We start from the raw sequence: 12,527 nt of genomic DNA, 5'->3' as shown, positions 1-12,527 counted from the left end.
ATTCCTATGTTGAAGCCCTAACACCCAATGGGATAGTATTTGGAGATGAGCCCTTTGAAAGGTAATTAGGGTTAAATGAAGTCACAAGGGTGGGACCCTAATCTCATGGGATTGGTGCCCTTATAAAAGGAGCAGAAGACAAAAGAGAGCTTTCTCTGTCTCTGTCTCATGCACAGGAGAGCCACGTGAGGACACAATGAGAGGGCAGCCACATAAGAAAGCCAGCAAGGAAGCAAGGCTTTACAGAAACCAAATTTGCTGACATCTTGTATTAGTCTCTTCTCACATTGCTAATTTAAACATACCCAAGACTGGGTAATTTATAAAGAAAAAGAGGTTTAATGGACTCACAGTTCCACGTGGCTGGGAGGCCTCACAATCATGGTAGGAGACAAAGGGGGAACACAGTCACATTTTACATGGTGGCAGGGAAGAGAGAATGAGAGCCAAGAGAAAGGGGAAACTCTTTATAAAACCATCAGATTTCGTGAGACTTATTCACTACTATGAGAATAGTATGAGGGAAACCATTCCATGATTCAACTATCTCCCACCGGTTCCCTCCCACAACATGTGGGAATTATGGGAGCTTTAATTCAAGGTGAGATTTGGGTGGGGACACAGCCAAACCACATCACACCTTAATCAGGGACTTCCAGCTTCCAGAATTGAGAAAATAAATTTCTGTTTTCTAAACCACTCAGACTATAGTACTCCATTAGGGCATCCTGAACAGACAAGTATTCCAACCAACACAGAGCCCCTCTCCCAATCACCTGCTTTATTGGGCTCTCATACTCTGGGCCACTATCCACCTGCCCTAATCACACAGCGCAGGTACCAGACAACTGGGAGCAGCTATTTTGCCCCAGAGTCCACTGAGAATATTCAAACCAGCTAATTCTAAGCCTTCTTACCCTACCTCACCAGTTTCTTTCCACAGAAACCACAATAAAGCGTGTTGCCTATAACTTCCCCTGACTCCTTCTGCCTCCTCACAGACCCTCGTGCTTCCCCCTGTGTGACCCTGCATGGTGTGGAGGGCCCCTTCTCTTGGGAACGCAACAAACTGTCTTTTCTCCTTTTTTTTTTTTTTTTTTTTTTTGAGAAAACGTCTTGCTCTATCACCCAGGCCAGAGTATAGTGGTGCAAAATGGCTCACTGCAGCCTTGACTCAGACAATTCTGGGCTCAAACAATGCTCCCATCTCAGCCTGCCAAGTAGCTGGGACTACAGACAGATGCCACCATGCCAATTGCTTTATTTTTTTAGCGATGTGGTCCTGCTATGTTACCCACACTGGTCTTGAACTCCTGGCATGAGCCACCATGTCCAGCTAATAAACGGTCCTTTCGAGAGCAAGCATCTCCTGAGCTGTTGGTCTTGCCTCAGCTGAATAAAAATAAAGCCTACATTTTTGTTTTGTTTTGTTTCTTTGAGACGGAGTCTCACTCTGTCACCCAGGCTGCAGTGCAGTGGCATGATCTTGGCTCACTGCAACCTCCACCTCCTGGGTTCAAGCAATTCTGCCTCAGCCTCCCAAGTAACTGGGATTACAGGCATGTGCCACCACGTCCGGCTAATTTTTGTATTTTTAGTAGAGATGGGATTTCACCATGTTGGTCAGGCTGGTCTCAAATCCTGACCTCATGATCTGCCCACCTAGTCTTCCCAAAGTGGCTTGAGCCACTGCGCCTGGCCTACATTTTTTAAAAGCCCGTGTCAGTCTGTTTTTGCATTGCTATAAAGGAATACCTGAGGCTGGATAATTTATAAAGAAAAGTGGTTTATTTTGGTTCATGGTTCTGCAGACCATACAGCAAGCATGTTGCTGGCATCTGCTTCTGGTGAGGCCTAGGAAGCTTTTACCCATGGTGGGGTGGAAGACAAAAGGAGTGGAAGGCAAAAGGGGTGGAAGGCAAAAGGGGAGCCAGTGCATCATGTGGTGAGGGAGAAAGTGAGCCAGAGCGGGGCCAGGCTCCTTTAAACAGCCAGCTGTCACGTGAACTCATTACCACAGGGAGGGCAGCGAGACATTCGTGATGGATCTTCCCCCATGACCCGAACACCTCCCTCCAGGCCCCACCTCCAACTCTGAGGTCACATTTCAACATCATATTTGGAAGGGACACACATCCAAGCCACATCACAGCCTATTTTGAAACTCCCTTGCTTGTGCTTCCCAGCTCCTGCAGACCTTCCTCATGGCTGCCATACACCTGTCTATATCTAAAGAAGGACCAAAATAACAAGTCAATGACCACACATCTAACAGAGTATGTGGAGGAGAACACTTGACTTCAGCAAGGAAGTAACAAAGACCCTCTGGAGCACAGAAATTCAAGACGGCAGCATAAAGAAGAGAATGAAGTAGCCATCAGGGATTAGCTCAGGGCCAAGAGGGACTCACCCTTGCAGGGAAAGATAAGTGGGAGATCTCTAGTAGTCCACATTCCCAACACAGATACCTGTAATCCTGACTCAGAAGAGCCCCTCAGCCCTCACAGACCCTATATAGGGAGCTGGCTGGAGTCCACACTGACAGACTCCCTCAGAGTGGGAATACACACTGGGTTCTTCCCAACCTTACCCCCTACCCTACCCCAGGACCCAGGCTGCACCTTACCCCCTACCCTACCCCAGGACCCAGGCTGCACCTTACCCCCTACCCTACCCCAGGACCCAGGCACAGCATCATTTTAAGAGTGAAGCCACCAACTGACTACTTCTGCCCTGGGGTCAACAGTCCCTGTGTTTCCACATCTCTGAAGCCCCACTGACATCCCCCCACACCCACCCAAAGGGCTGCAGCCTCATGGTGCCATCTGGACCCAGCCAGGCAGCTACATTATCAGCACCCAAGCCCATGCAGCATCCTACACCCTGGGGAACAGGCAGTGTGGTATATCAGAAAAGCTGCCCCCAGAGAGAGCCAAAGCACACATTCCCCAGAACCTGAGAGACACCTGCCCAGGGCTGCTGCCACTGGTAGTGATCCTGCCCCAAAAGTGACAGGGTCTAAGGACTTGCCTGCCCAGAACCTACCACCACCACCATCACTGGCAACCAGATGGGCCACCCAGGGGCCCAAGAACCAGCCTGCATACCACACATATTCATGCATCCCACCCAGGGACCTGAAGAACAGCCTGCCCAGGCCCACGGCCACCACTGTCTGTGAACCCATCTCCTCTAGCATCAGAGCTACTGTGTGTTTGCATGTGTCCCCAAGGGGCCTAAAGACTGATTCACCTGGCATCCCTGTCCCCAGCAAAACCACTCTCAGCCTGCACAAATAACTGCTGGAACTCACAGACACTGCTGATGTTAATGACAGCTGAAGAAATTGTATAAGGACTACATCTCTTCACACACCCAGAACCAAGGCCAAAGCAGCCTATCCAACCAACATTGTAGGTATGTCTACAGGAAAAAGTCTTTTTTTATGACAGCTATTCCATAAAATGGGAAAAAGCAACTATTACACCACATGTGTAATAGTTATTAACATAGGGACATAAGAAAAATGAAAAAGCAAGAAAACATAATGCTTTCAAAGAAACTCAACAATTCTCCAGTAACAGACTACCAGAAAAATAAAAATTTATGTAATACCTAAAAAGAAATTTAAAATACTGATCTTACATAAACTCAGTGAGATACAAGAAAACACAGATAGGTAATACAAATAAATAAATTAAAAAAAATTCATGATCTAAATAAGAATTTCAACACATAGATAAAAAAAAGAAATCTTGGAATGGAGAATTCAATAAAAAATTAAAAATACAATCAAGAGCTTTTACACTGGATCAAGCAGTAAAAAAGAATTTCTGAACTTGAAGAAAGATCCTTTGAAAAGAATAAATAAAGTCCACATGATACATGGGACACCATTAAGCAAACACATATTCAATTTTAGGAGCCCCAGAAAGACAAGAGACGGGAGAAGGCATAGAAAATTGATTTAATAAAATAATAAGGAAAGTTAAAAACTTCCCAAGTCATGGGAACCATATAGACACCCAAACACAGGAAGCTCAAATATTTTCAAACAGATTCAACCCTAATAGGTCTTCTTTGAGGAACGTTATAGTTAAACTGTCAAAAGTCAAAGACAAAGATAATTCTAAAAACAGCAGGAGAAAAGCATAAAGTGACATCAAAGCTGACTAGCAGCACATTTCTCCACAGAAGCCTTATAGACCAGGAGAGAATGGGATGATATCTTCAAAGTACTGAAAGACAAGGTTAGGTGAGAATACTATACCCAGCAAAGCTATTTTTAAGACATGTAAGGGAAGTAAAGTCATTCCAAGGCAAGCAAAAACTGAGGGATTTATCACCATTAGACTGATCCTACAAGAAATATCTAATAGTGTTGTACATCTGGAAGTCAAATAATGATATCTATCATCAGGAAAACACACAAAAGTATAAATCTCACTGTCTCATGTAGAGTAGATGACAAAGATAAATGATACACCCAAATGAGAAGGAGGAAAGAAGCAAACATTATTACTACAGAAAACCACCAAACCACAAAAATAAGTAAGAGAGAAAGAGAAACAAAGGTTAACAAAACAATCAGAAAATAGTTAACAAAATGACAGGAGTAAGTCCTCATATACCAAAAACAATCTTGAATGTAAAGGGTTTAAATGCCCCAATTAAAGGATATAGAATGACTGAATTGATTAAAACAACAACAACAACAAGGCCCAACTATATGCTTCCTACACAAAACTCTCTGCCTGTAAAGATCCATGTAGTCTGAAAGTAAAGGGAAGGAAAATGGTATTCCATGCAAATAAAAACCAAAAGCATGTAGGAGTGGCTATGCTTCTATTGCTTCTATCAGACAAAATAGCTCTTAAGTCAAAAAACATAAAAGGAGACAAAGATGGTCAGTATATAATGATAAAAGGGTCAATTCAGCAAGAAGATATAACAATTTTAAATACATATGCACCCAACACCAGTGTACCCAGATATATAAAGCAAATATTATTAGAGCTAAAGAGAGAGACTACAATATTTTGGAACTTCAACACCCCACTTTCAATATTAAACAAATTATCCAGACAGAAACTCAAAACAGAAACATCGCACTTAAACTGCACTAAAGACCAAATGGATATAACAGACACTTTTACAGAAGATTTCATTCAACAGCTGCAGAATACACATTCTTCTCATTAGCACACAGAATATTCTCCAGAATGGACTGCATGTTAGGTCACAAAATAAAATCTCAACAAAAAATTTTAAATGAAATCATATCAAGCTTCTTCTCAGACCACAATGGAATAAAACTAGAAATCAATAACAAAAGGAACTTTGGAAACTGTAGAAATACTTGAAAATTAAACATGTTCCTGAACAACCAATGAATAAATTAAGAAGGAAACTTAAAATTTTCTTGAAACTAATGAAAATAAAAATACAACATACCAAAACCTACGGGATGCAGCAAAAACACTACTAAGATGGAAGAGTATAGCAATAAATGCCAATATCAAAAAGTAGAAAGATTTCAATTAAACAACCTAATGATACACATCAAGGAACTAGAAAAACAATAACAAACCAAGTCCAAAAACTAGCAGAAGTAATAATAAAAATCAGGGACTTCCAGTTCCAAAATGGTGGCACAGAAAAAAACTGGCTTCACTCCCCACTCCCCACTCCCCACTCCAACGCCCACCGCCACACACACACAGAAAACCAAAAACAAATGTACAGCAACAAGATTATCATCAGCAATTTCTAAAACTCAAAATGGAGAATGAGGCAGTTACTGGGGCCACAGAGAAGGGAAAAACCTCTGAGCAAACTGTAAGAGAATGGGACTTCTATATCCATGATGCCCCTCCTCCCAATTTGCCCGGCATGAAGCCCATGCAAAATTTCCCTGACTTATGGTTTCTATACTGGAAAAAGTTAGATAAAGATCAAAGTGGACAACCAGTTTCCTGAAAATCTTGGCTTTCCTGGCAGGAGACCTGTTCCTGTCTCAACCTATGAGAAGCATCAGGAATGATTGAAAGGAGAAATACCCCTGAGGACAGCCAAAGACAAAGAGAGGAGGTGGGACTATCATCAGCATCCCTTGAAACTATGCTCTGTAACTCAGCCAAAGGAGATACCAAGTAAGAGTGGCTCTTCAGCAGCACCATGTTGTATGAGGTTCATTCCACAGGTTCCCTTGGCATGAACCCCTAGCCAGCCTTCCAACACCACTGAGATATCCTCCTTAGGACCTCCCTCATTTTGGGACAGGTGGCATTCTGATTGTTTATGGGAACCAAAGGAAGCCTGGGCTTATGAAGCCATCTGGTGCCATAAAGGAGGCAATGACCTGGCAGGGAAAGAAAAAACAGTCAACAGGTAAATTACAGAGAATCTCTAAACAAATATATCCAATTAAAATCAGAACAAGCCAGACAGAGAATGCAAATAAATAAATAATCCTTCAAATCAAAGACACAGACATACATCCACAAGAAACAATAGCAAATAGGGAATCATGACCTTCCAAAATGGACAAAGCAAAAAACCATGACTGACCCTAATGAGATGGTCATTTGCGAACTCTCTGACCAAGAATTCAAAATAGAAGTTTTAAGAAAATTCAGTGATCTCCCATATCATACAAAAAAAAAAAAAATCAGTTCAGAAATTTATCAGGGAAATGTAACAAGGAGATTGAAATAATTTTTAAAACTCAAACAGAAGTCTTAAAACTGAGAAATAAATGTACTACATTGAAAACATCATTAAAGGCTGTCAATAGTAGAATGAATCAAGTAGAGGTAAGAATCAGTGAGCTCAAAGACAGGCTATTTGAAAATACACAGAGGAGAAACAATTTAAAAAATATAAAAGAATGAAGATTACTTACAAGATATAGCAAAGTACCTCAAACGATCAAATTCAAGAATGACTGGTGTTCCAGAGGGAGTTGAACAGGAGGTAGAAAGCTTATTCAAAGCAATAATAATGGAAAACTGTCCAAAACATGAGAAAGAGATTAATATTCAAGTATAGGAATGTCAGAGAACAACAAAAAGATTCAGCCCAAATAAGATTTCTCCAAGGCATACTATAATCAAACTCTCAAAGAGTTTGACAGGACAAAAAGAGGATTCTAAAAGTGGCAAGAGAAAAGAAACAGATAACATAAAAAGGAACTCCAATTCATCTGACAACAGACTTCTCAATGGAAACCATACAGGCCAAGAGGGAGTAAGATGACATTTTCAAAATATTAAAGTAAAAAACCCTGCCTTCCAAAAATACTGCATCCAGCAAAGCTATCCTTAAAATATGAAGGAGAAATAAAGTATTTCCAAGACGAACAAAATTTGAGAGAATTTACCACCACCAGAAATGCCAGGAGTTTTTCAGTCCGAAGGAAGAAAACACGAATGTGACAAAAGATAATGTTTGAAGGCGCAAAATCACTGGTAAAATTAAGTACATGGGCAAACTCAGAATACTCTAATACCATAATTGTGGGTAATCCACTTGTAACTCTAGAAATGTATTGAAAACAATATGATTGTTTCAATAGAAACAATAATTGAAAATAATAATACCTGTAGCAACTTGTGAAGAGATGAAGAGAGGCAATATAAAAAGATGTAAACTGAGTTGATATGAAGTCAAATGTGGAAGTGATGGAGTTATTAAATGCAAGTTTCTAAATTTTTTCTTGTTCCTATTTTTGCTTTGTGGTCTAAGATAAATTGTCATCTCTTTAAAATAACTTGTATAAGATATTTTTAGCAACCCTTGTGTTAACCACAATGCAAAATTCTATAATATACTCACTAAAAATAAAAATCAGTTACCTAAAACATACTACCAGAAAAACAATTCCTGAACCACAAAGAAAAACAGTATGAAAGAAAGGAAGAGAGGAATTACAAAACAAACAGAAAGCAAACAACATACTGGCAGTAACAAGTCTTTACTTATCAGTAATAACACTGAATGTAAATGAATTCAACTCTCCAAGTGTAAGACAAAGAGTGGCTGAACAGATAAAGAAACAAAGACCCAACTATACACTGCCTGCAAGAAACCCACTTCACCTATAAAGACACACAGACTGAAAATGAAAGTCGCAGTGACCTGAGATTGCACCACTTCACTCCAGCCTGGGCAACAGCATGAGACTCTGTCACCAAAATAAACAAATAAATAAAAGAAATACAAAGAATTATTAGAGTTATTAGAGTTATGAACAACTACATGCCAACAAAAGATGGAAAAAGATATTCCATACAACTGGAAACCAAAAAAGAGCAGAAGTAACAATATTTACATCAGATAAAATAGACTACAAATCAAAGACTATAAAAGAGACAAAGAAGGTCACTATATAATGATAAAGGGATCAATTCAGCAAGAGGATATAATAACTATAAATATCTATGCACCCAACACAGGAGCTTCAAAGTATATAAATCAAACATTAATACATATAAAGGGAGAGATATACTGCAATACAATAATGGTAGGGGACTTAAACACCACATTCTCAGTAATGGACTGATTATTCAGACAGAAAATCAATGAAGAAACATCACAGTTAAAATACACACTAGATCAAACAGGCTTAAATGACGTTTACAGAACACTTCATCCAATGGCTGCAGAATGCACATTCTTCTCATCAGCACATGGAATATTCTCCAGAATATACCATATATTGAGCCACAAAACAAGTCTCAACAAATTCATCAAAGTATAAATCATATTACTTTTTCTGACCACAATGGAATAAAACTAGAAATCAACCACAGAAAAACTTTGGAAAATATACAAACACATAGAAATTATGCAATATATTGCTGGATGACCATTGGGTCAATAAAGAAATTAAGAAGGAAATTTAAAATTTTCTTGAAACGAATGGAAACAGAAATCTAACATACAAAAATCTATTGAATACAGCAAAAGCAGTACTAACAGGGAAGTTTATGGCAATAAAAGCCAATATAAACAAAGTAGAAAGACTTCAAATAAGCAACCTAATGATACACATTAAGGAACTAAAAAAGCAAGAATATACCAAACCCAAAATTTGAAGAAGGACAAGAGTTCAGTGCAGAAATAAACAAAATCAAGACTAATAAAACAATACAGAGGAACAAAAGAAAAGTTGAGTTTTTGAAAAAATAAACAAAATTGATAAACATTTAGCTAGAGTAAAAAAAAAAAAGAGTGAAGACCGAAATAAGTAAAATCAGAAATGAAAGGAGACATAACTGAGACTGGCAGAAATACAAATAACTGGCTGGGCACACTGGCTCATGTCTGTAATCTCAGCACTCACATCTGTAATTCCGGAAATTTGGGAGGCTGAAGTGGGCAGCCATCACTTGAGGTCAGGAGTTTGAGACCAGCCTGGTTAACATAGCAAAATCCTGCCTCTACCAAAAATACAAAAATTAGCTGGGCATGGTAGTGCGTGCCTGTAATCCCGCTACTTGGGAGGCTGAGGCAGGAGAATTGCTTGAACCTGGAAGGCAGAGGTTGCAGTGAGCTGAGACTGCGCCACTTCACTCCAGCCTGGGCAACAGCATGAGACTCTGTCACCAAAATAAATAAATAAAAGAAATACAAAGAATTATTAGAGTTATTAGAGTTATGAACAACTACATGCCAACAAATTTGAAAACATATAGGAAACAAATTCCTGGACACATACAGCCTACCAAGATTGAACAATGAGGAAATAGAAAACTCCAATGAACCAATATTGAATAATGAGATTGAGACAGGAATAGTTTCTCATCAAAGAAAAGCTCAAGACTAGATGGATTCACTGCTGAATTCTACCAAACATTAAATAAAAACAAATACCAATTCTACTCAAACCATTCAAAAAAAAAATATGGATAAGGAGGGAATACTTCCAAACTCATACTACAAGGCCAGCATTACCCTGATACAAAAACCAGACAAGAACACAACAAGAAAAGAAAACTACAGGCCAATATCTGTGATGAGCATAGATGTAGAAATCCTCAACAAAACATTAGAAAACTGAATTCAACAACACAATTAAAAGATCATTCACCATGATCAAGTGGGATTCATCCCAAGGATGTAAGGATGGTCCAATACATGCAATTCAATAAATGTGATACATCACATTAACAGAGCCAAGAACAACAATCATATGATCATTTCAATATATGCTGAAAAAGTATTTGATAAATTCAACAACCCTTTATGATTTTTTAAAAAAAACTCAACAAGCTGGGTATAGAAAGAGCATATCTCACAACAATATATCGGAAAGATAGTTGCATTTTCATGTTTATTGCAATACTGTTCACAATAGCCAAGATATGGAATCAACCTAAGTGCCCATCAATGGATGAAGGGATAAATAAAATGTGGCATATACAGACAATGGAATATTATTCAACCATAAAAAAGAATGAAACCCTGTCATTCACAGTAACATGAATGAAACTGGAGGACATTATGTCAAGTGAAATAAGTCAGGCACAGATAGATAAATACCCCATGTTCTCACTCATATATGGGAGCTATAAAAATGGTGAGCTCATAGAAGTCAAGAGTAGGATTTCGGTATTAGGGTATGGCAAAGGTAGGATCGGGGAGGATAGGGAGAAGTTGATTAAAAGATACAAAATTACAGCTGGAGAGAAGGAATAAGTTCTCGTGTTCTATAGCACTTTAGGTTATGAATATAATTAACAATGATTGATTGTATATTTTCAAAACACTAGAAGAAACCGTTTTGAATGCTTGCAGCACAAAGAAATGATAAATGTTTGCAGTGATGGATATACTAATTACCCTGATTCGGTCACTACACATTGTATACATGTTCTGAAATATCACTTCGTATTCTATAAATATGTACAATTATTATGTGTCAACTAAAAATAAAAGGGAGAAAATGCAAATGCAAATCCAAATCCAACAAAAATAATAAAGCTTTTTATAAATAAGCTCTTCTGTTCATACCACCCCTTTGTTACCCACTCCAAGATAAAAGGGTAGTCTAAAATCCAACAGTTCTCAAAGTATGCTCTCCAGATCAGCCTCAGCATCACCTGGGAACTTGTTAGAAGTTCAGGCTCCACCCCAGACATACTGAATCAGAAACTCTGGGGCTGGGGCCCAGCAAGGTTTGGATCAGCTCTGGTCAAAACCCTGTCTAGTCCAAAACCTTGTCTGGTACAAGGTGATGCAAACCTTGTCTGTACAAATCCACCATGGCCTCTGGTTGCACTTTGTATCACTCCCTCCAACGTCCTCTACCCCAGCCCCCTAACCCAGCTAAGCATCTCCCCACTAGGCAAACATCCCTTCACCCTGTGTCTGGTGTATCTTTACTCTCCCATGCCCACTGGCTCAACATCTTTGCAACTCAGCTCATGTGCTCTAGAACAATGGCTCCCAAACCCACTGTGTCAGAATACAAGGGAACTTTTAAAACTTATGAACATCCCAGGTCCCAATTGGTCCTCAGGGAGTAAGCACCTCACAGTCTTGCCCATCTCTGTATCCCAGTACCATGCACCACAACTCTGAGAGTCACTAACTATGTGTTGGGTGGTGGATGGATGCACACACAGCTAAAGGTGGCTGAGCTCAGTGGGTAATGTGCCCTACCTCTGACACCTGCAGGCAGCGGATGAGAGTGTTTATCACCACAGAAGGCTCAGTGGTAGCCTTCTCCGTGATTATCACCGAGGCCAGGGTCTTCCGCATGTCAAGGCCTGCCCCTGTCGTGTCCGTCTTTGCCGATTCACTGTCAATGATGTCCAGGAGGTTCACGACTTGTTGAAAGGTACCTATGAAAACAAAGGTCACCCAGGTGCAGTGTGGAAATGACCATGACAGGAGGTGCCCTTGTGTCCCTGGCCTTGCCTCCACCTGTGCAGCTCCAGCTTCATGTGTGGAGTGATGTCCACTGTGCAGATGGAGAAAGGGAGACCTAGGCCTAGGGAGACCTAAAGAGTTAGTGTCTGAAATGGGGCAGGAAAGCAGAGATGTGGGTGACATTCTTACCACTGTCATCTGATTCAAAAGTCCCCAGGTCGTCTCTTTCCTCTGACACCTCCTCACTCGAGTCTACTGCTGCTTCTGTAATGGCTTCCGTCATCTCTTCCTCAAGCTCTTTTGAGATCAACAGAATTTGTAAAGTACAGGGTGTGATAACACACCCTAGGATGACCCCAATGACCCATACCCTTCAATAAAGCCATCCCCTTGAGGGTGTGTGGGTGTAACCTGTGACTGCCTTCTAACCAATAGAATATGGCAAAGGTGATGGGTGACCCTCTCTCGAGTGGATTACATCATATGGCAAAGATGGTGGGATGTCATTCCCATGATCACATTATGCCACATGAGAGTCCCTCTTAGCAGATTGAAAAGAAACATTCTACTGGTCTTCAAAAGTAAACAGCCATGATGCAAACTGCCTGTGGTGAGGGCCATGTAGCAAGGAACTGAGGGACTCAGTCCTA

At 40.1% G+C, this 12,527-nt stretch overlaps 1 protein-coding gene across 2 annotated transcripts in view; it reads right to left on the bottom strand.

Moving 5' to 3' along the window:
* The window catches only part of MROH2A (maestro heat like repeat family member 2A), a 65,078-nt gene that overhangs the window by 48,961 nt on the left and 3,590 nt on the right, over positions 1-12,527 (bottom strand). For both annotated transcript variants that reach the window (XM_007966716.3, XM_073020146.1), the window contains exons 2-3: positions 12,067-12,174; positions 11,668-11,849 (exon numbers count right to left, since the gene is read on the bottom strand). In XM_007966716.3, coding sequence (XP_007964907.3) covers positions 11,668-11,849; positions 12,067-12,160 — 276 coding nt within the window. In that variant the 5' untranslated portion in view covers positions 12,161-12,174. The remainder of the gene's footprint in view (positions 1-11,667; positions 11,850-12,066; positions 12,175-12,527) is intronic.

This window comes from Chlorocebus sabaeus, chromosome 10 (genome assembly GCF_047675955.1).
Source record: "Chlorocebus sabaeus isolate Y175 chromosome 10, mChlSab1.0.hap1, whole genome shotgun sequence".
NCBI classification, from domain to species: domain Eukaryota; kingdom Metazoa; phylum Chordata; class Mammalia; order Primates; family Cercopithecidae; genus Chlorocebus; species Chlorocebus sabaeus.
The sequence above is the reverse complement of the archived record's forward strand: the minus strand, read 5'-3'. Positions and strand labels throughout refer to the sequence as shown.